The sequence below is a fragment of the Orcinus orca genome, chromosome 12 (genome assembly GCF_937001465.1).
Source record: "Orcinus orca chromosome 12, mOrcOrc1.1, whole genome shotgun sequence".
Lineage (NCBI taxonomy): Eukaryota > Metazoa > Chordata > Mammalia > Artiodactyla > Delphinidae > Orcinus > Orcinus orca.
This window is the reverse complement of record NC_064570.1, coordinates 68,082,320-68,100,751: the sequence shown is the minus strand read 5'-3', so window position 1 is coordinate 68,100,751 and position 18,432 is coordinate 68,082,320. Positions and strand designations below refer to the sequence as shown.

Sequence of the window (18,432 nt, the reverse complement as noted above, 5' to 3'; positions counted from 1 at the left end):
TTCAGACAATAAGGGCATCTGACATGGGTGGGAGAAAGGACGGATTATCCAATAAGTGCATCTCTTTCAAACTGAAAGTTATAACCCAAGTGTGCATCATGAAATCAGTTTAGTGGATCTTGATAGTTTTAAAAAACAGAAGAGAAAGCATTTGCTGTCACATGATAACGAGAAGTATTGTTTTATGGGACTTCTGTTTTTGTTTTTCTTAGATTCACGTGTATTGGATTATGATGTAAAATGTGTTCCTTAATATGGATCATGGTTTAAAGTTTGAAAACCATTGCAATAAATAGTGTGTTGATAAATGGCTAATCATTTAGAGGAAGCCATTCAAGAAGGATATAAAATACAGACTAAATAAAAGGCTGCACTAAACTATTTCAGCTAAGCAAAGAATAAGAATAGTAGTAATAAGAATCATTTAATAAAGGAGAGTTCAAAGCAAATATGTGAAGCAAAGTATACAGAGCCTTAGCATAAGAGCAGATAATGAAAATACATTAATATTAAATGTATATACCTCAAACCAAAACCATTAAGAAGTTCAAAAGTAAATGATAGAAATACAGTCAAAAAATTAAAAAGATTTTTAAACTTACAAATGCCATTAATATAGTAAAAATATAAGATATATAAATAAAATTAAATATAAAGGATATTGAATGTTACCTATCCCCAAATATATATATTTTTGATACTTGTAAAAAAAAATTCAACCCATCACTTACTTTGCACAGAGATTTTCTATTATTATGTAAAAAAGAAACTGACTTATTTCCTTCTGTGTTTTTAGAGGACTATTTTAATAAAGGGAAAAATGAGTCTGAGGACAGTAAGCTTCGCTTTGAAACTTACCAGTTGATATGGCAGCAGATGAAATCTGAAACTGAGGTGACTACTTTTTTTAATAGCTTAACATTTCCTTAATATCATAAATCTCATATTTGTTCCTTCCCATTTTCCTTTCTACCAGTTTATAAGAGTGTTGATGAAATATATGTAATCTTGGTTAAGCGTAATCTGTATATCCTAAAAAAAATAAAAAACCCTTATGTTTCAATTAAGCATAGCTTCAGGTATTGGAACATATGTTTATAATTATCGCTGCTAACGCACAGGCCCTTTACATGTTCTCACAGCTTTCACATGGTGGCAGTCCTTTAATTATCCATTCAGTTACACAAGTAAGAAATCAAGCTATTTGTAAGCCACTTCATTCCCTCATCCTCATATTCAGTTACCATGTTCTTTATATTTCAGCCCTGAAAAGTTTCTCCGCTGTAGCAGATTTGTAGATGTAGGGCCAACATTTTGAAGGAACTTGTTTTGTTCGACCAACACAGGATTGTGTTTCCTGTTTTTTAATGCCTTTGGAGGGTTATGCACTTTCCAGTTTGTTACTGCTTCCCACCACTCTCTACTGCTTTACACCTGGCGGCTTTGCCCCTTCATGTATTCCTTAGAACGCTTGAAGTAATTTGGGTTTGTGATTTCTAGTTTAGGAAACCTAAATGGTCATAATAGATTGTCATAGTCTCCTCTTAACTGATGTCCCTGCCTCTGATGTCACACCCTTCTGGTCTGTCATTAGTCCCTATGCCACCATTGGCCAAATCCCATCAGGCAGATCCAGGCTGCAGGGGTTTTCCAGCCCCACTACCAGTACAGCCCCTCCAGTCCCCTCCAATCTGGCCTTCATAGTACTGCCAGGTGAACCCTTCTTAACGTTGATTTAATCATGCCTCTGCTCCAAATCCCTTTAATGGTTCTCCCCACAGTACAAAATCTAAACCGTTTAACATCAAATATATATTTCCTTGGTACAGTCCCTTGAGTATTTGTCCAGCCTTGTTCCTGGCCACTTCTCATGTTCTTATTCTTAGCTATATCTGTGGTTCCCCAGATGTTTTGTGCTTTCTTCCTTGATTGCCTCCTCCACTCCCCATTCCTTCTTAACTTTCTTTCGTCCACCATCACCTCCTGCATCACTTGCTCTAATTCTTTGGCTCAAATATATCACCTGATCAGCTTAAGGTGGATGATCCTACTCTTTGTTCCTATATTATCATAGCACTCTATGCAATGTATTTCAACTTAATTGTAAGTGCTCTAGCTCATTTTTTTCACTTTTTTTAGGGAAGAGACTCTTTCATTTGTAAGGTGGTTAGTAAATGTTTGTTGAATGAATAAATGAGATTCTTTAAGGAGGGAATTCAAAGCACTGCTCACTGGAGATTTATGGAAAAACAATTTTTAATTTCATCTATCTTATAATTATTTTACATGTGATCTTTGGAATTGAAATCATGACAGTTTCCTTTCCCAAACTTGGAAAGATGTATCAGATTACTGCTAAAAATAATTCATAAAGTTTTGTGGGTTTTTTTGTAGCGACTACAAGAGGAATTAAATAAAAACCTGTTTGACAGTCTAATTGAATTTCTTCAGAAGTCTCATTCTGCGTTCCAGAAGAATTCAAGAGACTGGGGCTGTCAAATAAAACTCAGAGAAATTCCAACTGCTGCTCTTGTTCTAGGTACATATGTGTGTGTTTGTTTTTTGTAATAGTGGTTTTGTTGTTGAGAATAGTGGGAATCACCTGTTCTGATAAACTTGTTTTGTCTTTTTCATTTACAGAATTAAACCAGTTAAAGTTTGCATACTTCCAAAACGAATAAAAGTTCCTTATACTGACCATACATCTGTAAATTAAAAGAAATTGATTTAGGGTTAGTTAGTACCCTCCTCACCTTTTTGTCAGAAAAATGAAGGGGAAATATATTTGTGTTACTCTTTCTTCCTTAGTTATTTGAATCTGAGATTTGAATTCAGTAATAAAGAAACTACCAGTATGTTGATAGATACAATTTTTATACTTTATCATATCTTCAATGAAATTACTCTGTGACCTTAATTTTATTTCCCTGTGCTTATTTTTTCAATCTTGGATTGTTTTGTAATGTTGTATTAATATTAATGGTGTGAAGGGGGTTTGGATGAACTATATATAAGTTGCTTTCAGATTGTAGATTGTAAACTTTTTACATACTTAAGTATCCATCATTAATATCCCATTTTAACCAAACATCTGGATTGCATGATAATGGAAAAAATTTCTTTGGAATATTAGCAAATTTTCTTCATTCCTTCTGAAAGGAAAGTTGGATTTATTTGGATTCCAAACATACTCTTCATTGTATTTCCAATTTGTTGTTTATTCAAGGTTTTTATACTAGTGAGCTCTGAGATAAGAAATTAATTCTGTTGTTTAATACTGCCTCTAATACTGTTCAATACCTAAATCGTATTCCTGATATTCAGGGCAGTACTTCTCAAACCTTAATGATACCTACAGATAACCTCCAGGGGATCTTAGTAAATAGAGATTTTCGTTAATAGGTCTAGGGTGGGGCTGGAAACTGCATTTCTAACAGGCTTCCAGGTAATGCCCATATTGCCAATCCCAGGATCCCTCTGAGTAACAAGACTCCAGGGAATGATTTTTATAATGCTGTGGACCAGCTTTTCAGTGCAGCCTGCCACTTAATTTCAAACCCCTTCCATTTATGGATGAGAAACTGAGGCCCAGTGATGGCTGGCTTGTACTGTTGGGTGCTTTGTTTCTCTCCCGCCAGGTTACAGCAATTGGAAGTAGAGTGGGGGAAACACTGTCAAGAGGGAGGGCCTGATAGATTGTTGTGAGATAACTGTTTAAATCCCTTCTCTGCCTGCTGTCATAAGGAGAAAAGAAGCTAATGGAAATCATAAGTTTCAAAGTCAGTGGTCTGAGGAGAATATTTTTCCAGTTGAAGACATTGTTGATTATCTTCTTTTCAATAGGCAAATCCATTGTTTTAAGGAACATAGTGTTAAATAGCTAATAAAGTCTGTCAGTGAAAGACAAGAGAAGCCAATATTTTTATTAAACTCCCAAATTTGTTCAGTGATGCAGTATCACATTCCTAGACCATAATGCGTGCTAAATACCATTTTGATATCTGTACTCAAAGAATACTTATACAGTTACACAGTTATACATTTTCTGTTTTCAAAAACGTATATATGTCCATTTTAAAATAGCCGGCCTGCATTTTTATTTGTCTCCTAGAAAAAAAATTTGCTTACTGGTGGTCTGGAAGATTCTGAACCTTTTCTTTTCCTTCCAAGCACTTGAAGTTTTTGTTGTTGTTGTTGAATTTTTGAATTTTATTTTATTTTTTTATACAGCAGGTTCTTATTAGTTATCCATTTTATACGTATTAGTGTATACATGTCAATCCCAATCTCCCAGTTCATCCCACCACCACCCCCTCCCCGCCACTTTCCCCCCTTTGTGCCATACGTTTGTTCTCTGCATCTGTGTCTCTTATTTCTGCCCTGCAAACCGGTTCATCTGTACCATTTTTCTAGGTTCCACATATATGCATTAAAATACGATATTCCAAGCAGTTGAAGTTTTATAGTAGCAAGTCTCAAGCAGTTTCAAGATGTCTGCTGCTGGCACTAAAGCACTTTCTAAGCACCAAAGCACTTTCTAGAAGTCACAGATTGTGACATTAGGGAAGGTATCAGTGAATAGAATTTTTTCCAAAGTAGTGGGGAAATTTCCACTCAACTCTGATACCTGCATGCAGAGCACTAAAACTGATTTGTGGAAATGAGAACCAGGGATTCAGTAAATACTTAAAGGACTTGAAGTTTTAATTTGTTTTTAGACTCTTCCCCTAGTATACACTTACCTTTTGTATTTACTACTAAGATCATTAATAGAATTGCTATTAATGATTGGATTCTTCTCAGTTGTTAAGTCAGGGTCACAGTAAGGCCCTTGTTTTTGAATGATTATTTTAAAGAGCTCTTTATGAATTTGAAATTGCTTTTAAAATGTTTTCAAGGGTCAACTACACATCCCCAGTAGATTTTTTTAAAAAAGTCGTGCTAAATACCTTTCCTGATAAGTATAGTGTGTGCCTCTATATGTATCTTTTTAATGGAGAGCTCTTCATTTATGCAGTATGTTTTCTTAGTTTCTATTATTAATCATGTTTTTAAAATATTTTAACTTATGACATGTTAAATGGCTTTTCTTGTTGTTAAATTATTAATGATAAAAATGATGGTGTAATATTGATTTATTATCCCATAGGTGTGAATGTAACAGATCATGATTTAACATTCAGAAGTCTAACAGAAGTCCTTCAGAATAATGTTACTCCATATGTAGTTTCATTGCAAGCTAAAGATTGCCCAGGTGAAGTATAAATGCTATAACAACCTTGATGAGATGTTACATATCTCTTCCGTCCGTCCATCTCTCTAGCTTTCTTTATCCTTTTTTATTTGCGGGAGGAGCATGGCACTACATTTTTGGCAGGATGAGGTTTAGTGCCTCTGGCGTAATCTTGACTATTGTAGGATTCTGCCGCTTTAGTTTATTCTGGCCCCACCCCTACCAATCAGCTTCACCTCCAGTAATAGTCCAGGCACTCACAAGATGTTTTCTGAACCCAGTAAAATTTTAATAAGTTTAATAAGCTGAGGATCTCTTATTTAGCCCAACAGAGAAGAGACTACATACATAGGCTCATATATACAGCCTCAAATCATCTTATTATCCCACTTTGAAAGGCCACCGTGGTAAAAAGCAGTCCATTGCCAGAGCTAATCTTGGGTATCTGGAGCCATTAAATCATAAAGGATGTAGACACTAATAGAGTAAAATGTGCTTAGATTTGGGCTGATACAAGGGCTTTAAGTGCTTATATTTATGTTCATATTCATAAACTGTTTGGAATTAAGTAAAAGCCCTTAGGGCATCTTTAAAAATGACTATAAGGAAGAGTTGTAATCAGTAAAATAGCTTATGTAAATAACACTGTCGATGTCGTCTTAGGGGTCTTAAAAACCTTTTGCTGTCCAGTGTAATTTAAATACATATTATTCCTAATATAATTTATAGTTTTCATGTTTGCACATTTGTTTAGGTAACACTTTTATTACAGACAATAAACATAAACTTTGGCCTAGTGTTAGTCTGAATGAATGAAATTAAAATATTAGGGAGAGGATACTAATGAACCTCAATAGTTAATATGTTAAATGTTACATTAGGTTAAGTGTAGAAAAACACATTCTACCCAAATAGTGTAATATACTGATCAAGAAGTTTCAGGTGTTTTAGATGTGTTTTAATGGGATATGCTTTCTTGTGTTTTATGTTCTGCAGATATGAAACATTTTTTGCAAAAGCTGGCCTCACAGTTGATGGACTGCAATGTAGACGTGCAATCCAAAGAGAAAGAAAGTGTTCAGGTCACCCAGAAAAAGATACATTATTCAATGGATTCTCTTTCCACTTGGTATATGAGTGTCACACAGGTAAATGTAAACTGACAATTTTTTGCCAGGAAATTGGCATATGATTGAAGAGGTCTGGAATTATAGTAAACATAGTACTGTTTTGTTCTAATAAGGATACGTTTATGTGGCACTTGCTGTTAATTTAATAGAAGCTACTTATTTTTCCTAAGGCTACTAGAATTTAGAAATTTTCTTTTATCAGTATGTAGCCTAATTCCTGGGAGGTGTTTAGGGTCTTACGAGGCCATTTTATTTGTGGGAGAATGTCATCTAATGACAAAACAGCATCAGGAATTTGTTCTGCTGGAGATTCTATCTCTATCTTTAATGTCTTTATCTTTAACATATTATCTCTTAGGTTCAGTATTTACTTTGGTGCAGTAGAACCATGCTTTCAGTACCCACTGTCGACTTAGTTTGATGAGGAATTGTCATACGCACACACGCACACGCACACACGCACACACACATATATAATATATATGTAAATCTCCTTTGTTCCATATTTAGAATTCTTGAGGAATAAATGCTCTGTAAGTAAAGTATGTTTAACAAGCAAATACATAAATAGAAGTCTCATTCTACCATGACAGTCTCTGGTGAAACTAAATAACCTAGATGATTCATGGATAACTGCACCATAAAACCACAGCCTTAGTTTATGATGCTGTGTAGCCAGATAGTATGGGAAAAGTTACTGTGGTGACATTTTCTGCAGAACGTATTTGCTGAAGTCATCGTAAGTGAAGTTTATTTTGCTTTATATAGGGACTAAACTGGGTCTAATGCTTACCATAATATCTTAATTTGATCCACAGTTTTAGATTTTTCTAGAAATCAAATACTGCCTGCAGTTTAGGTCAGAAATCTTTAAAAGATTGGGATTGGACCAGATGACATTTAAGATGCTTTTCAACTTGAAATTTCATAATAGTAGAGCAGCATGTAGTGTTATTGATTACAGTTTTTAATGAAAAGTACTGGTTCTCACTCCAAAGCAAAGCAAAATATAACATTGTACTAACAGAAAATCAATTTTATAGAAAATACTCTCGTCTCCCCATGCTTTTCCTGTCATTTTCTCAGATAGCAGAAAATATAAATATTTCATATGAATTATAGATTTTACTGAACTTTTTTCTTCTTGGTTATTATTCCCATGTCAGACACAGAAAGAGTCTGCTAATAACTGTTGAAATGAATTTCTCTTTATTATGTGGGAGAAATAAAAGAAACAATGTTACTGTGAAATATGATGGAAGATATATCAACTTGTGGCATTATAACATTGTTTGGGTAGTAAAGTTTACTTTTAACTCCTTCTTTCCACAATGGCTTAAAAGAAGACTGACGTAAAAATGCCAAGAAAAAAGAGGACTCCTCCTAGCCAATGGCAGTCTCCTCCTGTTGTGCTTATCTTAAAGGATATGGAAAGCTTCACCACAAAAGTACTCCAAGACTTTATAATTATCAGCAGGTAGATGGCATATCTTCTGGCTTTTTTTGCAAAATTCTTCTTATTAAGAAAACATACAGCTTTAATCAAAAAGCAACCTTTTGCAGAGAAAATGAGTAGCAGTTTACCCCTCATTTTAATACTAATGGATTGAAACCAGGATGATTTCAAATTCCTTATAAAATTGAATGTTTGAACACCTCCTATACGATTTTCATTTGCTTTTTGATCCAAAAATGAGAATCAAAAGTTAACCAGTTTTTAATTAGAATGATAAGGCAGTATAAAGTGTAGTTTCTCTCACCAAAGTTGTCTGTTTCGTACTTGCCCGCTAGATGGATGAACTACTCCAGGTTGAGACATTTTTGTCATGTCTTATTTTCTGATACCTGTCCACCCTTAGAAGCTCTGAGTTACATATGGCTCTACTGAGCAAGAATGTTTTTTTAAATAACATTATTTTATATGGTATTTCTAATGAGAAACTACTTTTATGATCTTATTGGGTCTTCAAGGAAATCCTGTGAGACTTGGAATTGAAGTAAAAACCCATTTTTTACAAGTTTTATTTATTTATTTGTTTATTTTTGGCTGTGTTGGGTCTCTGTTGCAGTGCGCGGGCTTCTTATTGCGGGGGCTTCTCTTGTTGCGGAGCATGGGCTGTAGGTGCACAGGCTTCAGTAGTTGTGGCTCATGGGCTCTAGAGCACAGGCTCGGTAGTTGTGGCTCATGGGCTTAGCTGCTCCGCGGCATGTAGGATCTTCCCAGACCAGGGATCGAACCCGTGTCCCCTGCACTGGCAGGCGGATTCTCAACCAGTGTGCCACCAGGGAAGCCCTAAATAACCCTATTAAAAAACCCAGTGACATGCTTTTCCCATGGTACATTTTTTACAATATAAATTAATTTGGTTTCTTCTGTATGTTAACTTGCTTAATAGTTATGGCTACATTTGCCTAAAGTTGTACTGTGTGATAATCTAATAATAATTCCTACTTTGATAGTCTTTTTCTTCCCCATTTGAAACTAAGATTTCCAGATCCTAAGACTTTTCTTAATGCTAACACTGAACTGATTAACATGCTGAAAAAATGCACAATACAGAATAGTGACAGAAAAGCTGTGCTTTTTTGGAACTCAGACTTGTGACTACTTTTACCATCAAAAGTAAGAAAGAAGAACTTAAACAGTAAGGTAGTTCAAATACTTCAGTACTATGAAAGTAGAACTGCATACAGCTAGAATACTGAAAAGCAATAGCTAATAAGAGGGAACAAGCAAAATTATCAGCTACGATACGGAGGGCTCTGACCTATAATAGCCCTCAGGGGTATTGATGTTTTACTCTGTGGAAGTCATTTATGTTCATATTGGTAATGCTAAGAATAAATCATGTTCAATAAGTTTGAGTTAAGACTGTGGGGAAAGAATGTAATATTTTTTTAATGATGTCCATTAAAAATATCTTACCTATTTGTAAGAAAAGTTTTCTAAAGCTTAGCTGTTATGCTGGGGTGGCATAGTGTCTGTTAGAAACGTCCATAAATAGAATAAGTTACCTTGAAAATTAGTGACCTTCATGTTACTGAACTCTTAAAGCATAGTCTAGATGTCTCACTGTGAGGAAGACTGTAGGTAGGGCTCAAACTTTGGGCGAGAGGATGAATAGAGGATGAATAGCATCTAACGCCTCTTCTAACACTTGTTTTTGTATAACCTTAGAGGGAAGCAGTTGATCTCTCTGGACCACTATGTTCTTATTGCTAAAATGAGAGGATCTATTAATAGATTGATTTCAGAGCTAGAATGTCTGGGAAATAACTATTTCTGTGTTACTGTAACAGAGGAAAATGAGTGACCTAAAAATTTTTATTATTTAGAATGATCTTCCTTAGCAATGTCTTATAAAGTAGGCCTGAAAATAAAGGTGGTCTTATTTTAAACCATGGTGTATTGAAATATATTTGCTAAAGACATTCCACTTTTGCATCTTCCTTTGAAATACTAGTCAGCATCTACATGAATTTCCACTAATACTCATTTTTGGGATCGCCACGTCTCCTGTTGTCGTCCATCGGATGCTTCCTCATGCAGTATCATCTCTATTGTGTATAGAACTATTCCAGTCTTTGTCTTGCAAGGAGCACCTGACTACAGTACTTGATAAGGTAAAAAGAAAAAATGTTACCAGTGAAATAGGATGAAACGAAAACTGCCATGGACAGTTTATAAATGTTAGTGATAAATTTCTCAGTATGATATTGTATATATTACTTCACATATTTTACTATTTTTATTTAATGATTTTCTCATGTATAGTATTACCTCTTCACTTAAAATATAAGCTTTATGAAAAGAATGATCATATCTTTCTATATCTACCTACCTATTTATCTATCAACCAGTCATTACTCAATAGAAACTTACAGGTTTTTAAAATAAATTTTTGCAGAATTTAATGACTTCCTAGTAACAATAACAATGTTTTCACCCTTACTTTTTTTTTTTTTTTTTTTTTTGCGGTATGCGGGCCTCTCACTGTTGTGGCCTCTCCCGTTGCGGAGCAACAGGCTCCGGACGCGCAGGCTCAGCGGCCATGGCTCACAGGCCCAGCCGCTCCGTGGCATGTGGGATCTTCCTGGACCGGGGCACGAACCCGTGTCCCCTGCATCGGTAGGCAGACTCTCAACCACTGCACCACCAGGGAAGCCCCACCCTTACATTTTATATTAAATGATTTGAAGTTTTTCATGGACTCTTTCCTGTCATACTGCTCGTGACAAAAAGTAAATACCAACGCCTTCCCAGACCTTACCTCTATGTTTCTACCTAAGTGGAAATACTGTTCTTTAGTAGTGACCTTCCATGAACTGTTGCTAAACTCACCTCCTTGAAGATGTCCTTTGTGCTGCTCTGTAAGGTAAACTAACGACCACCTTCCACTTATTTAGTAACCACTTCTGCATTTTTTTCCCTTAAAGGTGGTAGCCACTGACTTTAGGGAAATTTTTTCCAGCTACAGTACTTAAAGTTGCTAGGTTGTTTCCAAATTCAGTTGGCCTTCTATCACTCTGTTTCTGTTTGAAAAGCCTAGTATGACTTTTTGTTTTCAGATGTAAAATCTTCAGTGTAGGCCATTGAAATGCAAATTCAGCTATTTAATATTTTTTAAATAGACACCTGTTAATTTGGGGTTTCTCATTCAACAGTACATAATGTGTTGTTACTCTTCGTTAATGTGCATCAATATGGATGAAAAAGAAATTTAATAACAAGAATTGCCAAAGCCTACAGTTTCTTCAGTGGCTTCTGTTGGGAGAAAAGAGTTTGTATAGATGATATTTTTTAATAGAATTTTTTAAAATTAGGAATTGAATGAAGGATGATGGATATCTGTGATTCTGAAGATATAGTATGAATAGCTTCTTTTGTTGTTGTTACTGTTGTATAAGTTTATTTAAAATTTTGGTTGATATCTGACCTAAAAAAATCTAGCTACTAGTATAGCTTTCATAGGTACTGTGTTTTGGTATCATTCGTTGCCTCATTATTTATACTTGATATTTATGAAGAGGGAAGACTAACCAGGAATATGTCCTGCCTCCCTTTTCTCTTTCAGCTACTTCTTACAACTCAATTTCCATTTAAACTAAGTGAAAAAGTGTTGCAGGTTCTGACCAACATCTTTTTGTATCATGATTTCTCAATCCAAAACTTTATAAAAGGACTTCAGGTAAGAAGACACTAATGGGTTTGAAAATTCGCAAGCTGATTCTAAATAATTTGCATGTTATTTCAGACTGACTTTTTAGTGTGATAATTGGGCATTTTAAATGGCAAAATCTGAATAAGTAAGTTCAAGTTATATTATTCTAGATTCTATGGTTCCTTTGTTACTTTGCAGCAAAATGTAGAAAATACGTTAATTAGAATATCAAAAATGGAAAAAGACCTCTCCATTCCAGTGATTCTTAACCATTTGGGGGTGAGGAGGAAGGGGCCTTTATTTTTGAGAATCTGATGAATGCTAATGGACTTTCTACCTAGGAAATGCTATATATAAGGGGTCAGCAAACTTTTTCTCTAAAGGGCTAGATATTAAATATTTTTGGCTTTGCATGCTACATGTGGTCTCTGTTGAAAGTCTTGTTACTTTTTTTAGTTTTTATTTTTTTTGTGTGGTATGCGGGCCTCTGACTGCTGTGGCCTCTCCCGTTGTGGAGCACAGGCTCCGGACGCGCAGGCTCAGCGGCCATGGCTCACGGGCCCAGCTGCTCCGCGGCATGTGGGATCCTCCCGGACCGGGGCACGAACCCGTGTCCCCTGCATCGGCAGGCGGACTCTCAACCACTGCGCCACCAGGAAAGCCCTTGTTATTTTTTTAAAATAACCCTTTATAAAGGTATAAAAATAATTTGTAGTTCCTGGACCACACAAAAATAGGCTATGGGCTCTAGTTTGCTGTGCCCTGCACATATGTGTGTGTGTTCATTTATATTTATTCCTATATATTGTGAATGGATTTTCACTAAAGTTTCATAAATTTCAAGAAGAAAATTCATGAACTTAGCTTCATAACACCTAATCTAAAAAAGAACTCCATTCTCCAGTTGTTTCAAAGTCGATAGTATTTCCTTCTTTCGGCAACTACCTAAAATAACTTAGCAAAGTATAGTCGTGAACACATGCCAGTTGTCAGGTTCATGAAAACCTATGTATTAGTAACCTTCAGTACAAAAGTGCAATATGGTAATACCTCATGTTTGTGTAGTGCCTTGAAGATTATAAATTATTTCTCATATGTGTTCTCTCTCTACATTAAACACTATAGTATTTTATTACATAAGAGTAAGCTGTTATGGCTAATATGTGTCATTTTTTTCAACTTAGACTTTTTAAAAAGAGTATTTTAAAGCAAGAAAATATTATTTACCTTAGCAATATGGAAAATTAAATGAAATTGAGATGTAACTTTCTAATTTATTTCTCTCATTCATTTCATTTTACTCATTTGTTTATTTACTCATGAGTGTTTATCACGGGTCTACTCTAAGTCAAGCACTAAGCTGAGCCCTGGAGATACAGAGGACCAAGAAATCTCTGTCTTCAAATTGCTTATTTAGTGAAGCAGGCAGAAGAGTAGAATGGCGGTTACTGTTCTGAGTAGTCAGTGCTGTTAAAGAAACATGCCTGGGCGTCCATAGGAGAACAGAAGTGTATCCTAAGGAACAGGAGCTAGCTGGGTCAAAATTGGAAAGGCCGCAGTAGAGGGAGAGACCTCTGTTAGAGGGCTACTGCAGTTACCTAGATAAGATACAACAGGGGCGAGACAGGTAGTGATAGTGGGACTAGGGTGAAGGAAACAGATTTGAAGATGAGATAGAATCTTGTTACTCGGTGGATGATAGGGTAAGAGAGGAGCATCTTACAGACACACAGGTTCTAGCTTGGCAAATAGTTTGGAGGTTGGTACCCTTTATTAAGTGTACATGCTAAAGTAAACAGCCAGTTTGTCAGAAAAGGATGAGTTTCTTTTTATGTATGGTGAGTTTAGGGCATGTGGGATATAAAGGTTTGGTACCCAGGAGAAAGATCTGGACTAGAAATATTTAGGATTTATCATTAAAAGGTGATGGTTGAAGCTGTGTAATGAGGATGAAGTCACCTAGAGTGAGGAAAGGACCAGGAGTAGAGCCCTAATGCAAGCTGACTGTGTGAGTGAGCAACAGAAAAGGAGACTAAAAACAACAAGGAAAACCAAAAGAGGGGAGAGATCACTGAAGTTAAGGGAAAAGAAAATATAAACTGTAGGCTCAAATACCATTGAGAAAGTGAGTGAAGAAAAGCATATTAACCAGATTACTTAATCTTTCTGTTTCTCAGTTTTCTCATCTGTAAAATGAAGGGATCTGATTAGATGATTTTATAGGTTCCTGATAATTTTTTTATGCTAGGCATTTTGCTGAGTATTAACATTGCTTCATTAATATGTATTATTCTCAGTTTTGCACTTGGAGAAACAAAGGCTTAGGTTAAGTAGCTTGGCCAAGGTCACACAGCTAATAAGTGGCAGAGTCTTTAGACCCCATTTGTCTAGTTTTCCTAATCATCAATGGGAAATATGTGTAAGTTTTTACTTCTCTGTAGAAGGTGCAGTAGGGCATATACATTCGGTATATGGTTGAGTCCTTCCCTTATTAGGTGGATATGTTAACCAACTTGTTAATTGACCCAAATATTGGGAACACACTTGGACCGAATACTTAAGTGTTACTGGGTTCTTGTCCTGTCTGTAGCTCTGCTGTAACTCATGTGACTTAGTCCCTTTCCTCCTCCCCAGCAAGTCCGTTATCGTGTTTGGTCTTTACTTTTCTCATGTTTAAAAAGTAGTGTTAACATTGGAATAAATATTATCACATTAATATAATTGGAAATATATAAGTAAGAAATAAGATCATGTTGATACATGCAAAAATACTTCAGCACCTGGCATGAACAGTTGCTTTCTATTTTGTACTTGTTTCTAAGTTAGGCTGGCCCTTTGCCTTATAGCCTTATTTTGGAGGATGGACTATTTTGGACTATTTTGGAGGATTTCCTCTTGCCTTGGATATCTGGTCTTCAGCTCTACAGGCTCAGAAATTCATTATCAGTTTACCCAGGAAGGATCAAGCTCAAATACCTTAAGACTGATATATAAGCTAGCATGTTAATTTATTAATTTGTGATGCGGAATGCTATTTTCCAGGGACCAGGGTGTGTTTTGTCCACTATCTAGGGAACTGTCTCTTTGGTACAAGGTATCTGGAAAAACCAAACTGGTCATGAGAAGCTTGCTTAGATTCAGAGCTTTTAACATGTGGATAGTCTTGTGAAATATATCTTACAAATTATGGTAGGATCTGGAAAATTAATCACCCTTGTACTGCAGAGACCACAGCATTCTAGACTGGAATACATGTATCTACCAGATACTGTACCATCTTTTCCTCCATGAAATAAAACTAAATTTAAAAAGATATATTTTCTTTGGACGTCCCTCATTTTTCATATTGTTTTTTATCAGTAGGCAAAATTTCTGCTATTGTAGCATTTTTATTTATTTAGCAGACCAGTTTTTACACTGATTCTAGATTGGTATTTTCTTATGAGTATTTGAGCATCTGTTAGGCTATTAGTTCACACCACAGTCACATCCCCACCACATTTACTGTTATTGTAAATGAGTTGCTCCTGCAGATAGCTAAGTTATTTATATTAGTTTCTTTTAGTTTCTACCTCAGACATTACAATTTTCTGACCTTGTCGACAAAATTGGAGTCTTAAAATATTCAAAGTATATAGCCATTTGTGCATTATTTGCATTGCTATTGTGACATTATTAAATATAATAGTGCCGTAAATATTTTTGCTGTTTAAAAAAAACCTTAAAATTGAGCAAATGTAGGACAAAAGATTTACTGTCAAAATACAGCAAATATATTTAATTTTCACATTTCTTTCAGCTTTCTCTATTAGAACATTTCTATTCCCAGCCCCTCAGTGTTCTGTGCTGTAATCTCCCAGAAGCCAAGAGAAGAATAAATTTTTTATCAGATAATCAATGTGAAAACATCCGACGTCTTCCATCGTTTAGGAGGTAAAAAGAGAAGTACATATTTAACACATCTTATAAAAGAGTTTGGGGCAAAATAAGGGATCTCAGACCCAGTTATGTTTGAAGTGGGTAGAGGGAAAAATAACTTCTTTGTTTAGAGCAAAATAAAACACTTTTGTTTTTAATTGAGACATTTCTTTGTTGGATTTGAACACTTGGCATAAAGAAAAATATTTTTACAAGGAGACATAATTTGCAGGTTCTCCAGAGTCACTTTTTATAAATAACATTTCCTATTTCTGGAGTTTATGGCTTTTGTTTATTATTAGACCCCTAGACTGTGAAATGCAGCTGATTTAAGGAGTTAAAAATGACCGTAAACCATGACTGTCATCTTGAACTTATGTTTGAGAAGAAATAAAAGAATGTGGCCGCCAATCTACATAGTTCTTTCTTTCCATATACTATTCAAATATTTAGAATTCTAATTTTCTCTTTTTGTGTATGGGATGGTAAAAATTTTAGGTACGTGGAAAAGCAAGCTTCAGAAAAGCAAGTTGCACTGTTGACCAATGAGAGATTTTTGAAGGTAGGAATATGGATATATTTGTTTCAGTGTTATTCTCTTTTTCTTCTTCATGGAAAAGAACACGCACATAAAATTTATTGAGTTAATTTTATTTAAAAAAATTCGTACATCCTAATATGCTTTGCACAATGAAGTATTGGATCTTGATAATTGTATAGGAATGTGACTATTAAAGGTGACACAAAACTTCAGTTCTAAAAGGAAGACTTTTTTTTTAAATCAAGTAATAAAACTGGCACATGAGGTTTCTCCTGTGGTCTATTTTGAAAACACTTGCAGATCTCAGCTTTCTTTCCACTTAGCAGTTTTGGAATCTGTAGGCGGTCTCATTTTAGTGTTCTTGTAAAGGCTGTCATAAATAAAAACACATAGAAGCCATGCAGCTTAGAGACCCACTGCTAAGTGGGTATTGATTTGATTTGAAAAAAATGTCATTACATATTGATAATATAGTGCCGGGAAAGAAGTAATGAGCTTAGAAAATGATGAGTTAGCCATACAACATAGGGAATATCAAAAGAGGAAGTTTTTTTTTCCTTCTAAAATAAATAATACTTGGACATGGTACATAATTCAAAAGGCAAAGTTAATATACAGTGAAAAGACTCCCTTCCACCTTTGTTCTCCAACTACCCACTTACCCTCCCTGGATACAGCCAGTGTTACTAGTTTCTTACGTATTATTCTAGAGATAGCTCCACATATACAAGTAATTATATATATTTTGGGGATTTACTCCTCTGTCTTACAGAAGATAAGTATATATACTATTCTGTACCTTGTTTTGTTTTGCACTTAATCTTGGAAATCATTTTATATCAGTACTAAAGAGTGGCATTGTATTATTATTTTTGTAGATTACCTTTTTTTGTTGTGTTATAGTTGATATACAATATTATATAAGTTTCAGGTGTACACCATACAGTGATTCACAATTTTTAAAGGCTATACTCCGTTTATAGTTATTATAAAATATTGGCCATATTCCCTGTGTTGTACAATATATCCTAGTAGCTTATTTATTTTATACATAGTAGTTTGTACCTCTTAATCCCCTACCCCTGTCCTGCCCTTACCCGCTACCCTTACCCTACTGGTAACCGTATCTGTGAGTCTGTTTCTTTTTTGTTATATTCACGAGTTTGTTTTATTTTTTAGATTCTACATAAGTGATATCATACAGTATTTGTCTTTGTCAGACATATTTCACTCAGCATAATACCCTCCAAGTCGATCCATGTTGTTGCAAATGGTAAAATTTCATTCTTTCTTATGGCTGAGTAGGTATTCCCACTGTATATATATTCACCACATCTTCTTTATCCAGTCATCTGTTGATGGACACTTAGGTGCCAGTATATTGGCAATTGTAAATAATGCTGCTGTGAACATTGGGTGCATGTATCTTTTCAAATTAGTGTTTTTGGTTTTTTCCGATATATATCCAGGAGTGGAATGGCTGGGTCATATGGTAGTACTATTTTTAGTTTTTTGAGAACCCTCCATACTGCTTTCCACAGTGGCTGAACCAATTTACATTCCCACCAACAGCGTACGAGGTGGTTAGCTTTTCTCCACATCCTTGCCAACATTTGTGTTCTTTTTGATGATAGACATTCTGATAGGTGTGAGGTGATATCTCATTGTGGTTTTGATTTTCATTTTCTGGATGATTAGCAATGTTGAGCGTCTTTGCATGTGCCTGTTGGCTACCTGCATTTCCTCTTTGGAAAAATGTCTATTCAGTTCTGCCCATTTTTTAATCAGGTTGTTCGTTTTTTGAAGTTGAGTTATGTGAGCTGTTTATATATGCTGGATATTAATCCCTTATCAGTAATATAATTTGCAAATATTTACTCCCATTCAGTAAGTTGTCTTTTTATTTTGTTGATGGTTTCCTTTGCTGTGCAAAAGATTTTAAGTTTAATTAGGTCCCATTTGTTTATTTTTGCTTTTGTTTCCTTTGCCTTAGGAGACAGATCCAAACAAATATTGCTGCGAGTTGTCAGAGTGTTCTGCCTACGTGTTCTTCTAGGAGTTTTATGGGTTTCAGTCTTACATTTAGGTCTTTAATCCGTTTTGAGTTTATTTTTGTATGTGGTGTTATAGAATGTTCTAGTTTTATTCTTTTACATGTAGTTATAAGAGTGGCATCATATTTTATTGAATGAATTTACCTTCATTTATTTAACAAGTCCCTTACAATTAGAATGCATAATGTCACACTTATTTTCATACTCTTTATAACTTTTTAAGGAAAAAGTTATTAGAAAATTGTAATAAAATTAAGATGAGATTGAAGTTAAGCCCTAGTGCTCTGTGGGTTTTACTGATACAAACTATTTTCAAATTTTGAATAAAAGAATATTAGTTCCTAGAGGGCATGTGTTCTATATAGGTAAATACTAATTTACCTCCTTTTTTTTT

General features: G+C 35.0%; 1 protein-coding gene across 12 annotated transcripts in view; it reads left to right on the top strand.

Moving 5' to 3' along the window:
• Positions 1 to 18,432, top strand: part of ORC3 (origin recognition complex subunit 3) — a 165,165-nt gene that overhangs the window by 6,258 nt on the left and 140,475 nt on the right. For 9 of the 12 annotated variants that reach the window (XR_007470604.1, XM_033418837.2, XM_004264834.3 and 6 more), the window contains 9 exons: positions 797 to 894; positions 2,395 to 2,539; positions 5,150 to 5,254; positions 6,230 to 6,381; positions 7,707 to 7,840; positions 9,828 to 9,987; positions 11,439 to 11,552; positions 15,325 to 15,458; positions 15,942 to 16,005. Coding sequence is in view for 11 of the 12 variants with exons in the window: in XM_033418837.2 (XP_033274728.2) it covers positions 797 to 894; positions 2,395 to 2,539; positions 5,150 to 5,254; positions 6,230 to 6,381; positions 7,707 to 7,840; positions 9,828 to 9,987; positions 11,439 to 11,552; positions 15,325 to 15,458; positions 15,942 to 16,005 (1,106 nt within the window). In the remaining variant the exon portion in view is untranslated. The remainder of the gene's footprint in view (positions 1 to 796; positions 895 to 2,394; positions 2,540 to 5,149; positions 5,255 to 6,229; positions 6,382 to 7,706; positions 7,841 to 9,827; positions 9,988 to 11,438; positions 11,553 to 15,324; positions 15,459 to 15,941; positions 16,006 to 18,432) is intronic. The other 3 variants (XM_049695479.1, XM_049695480.1, XM_033418841.2) reach the window with 2 other exon arrangements.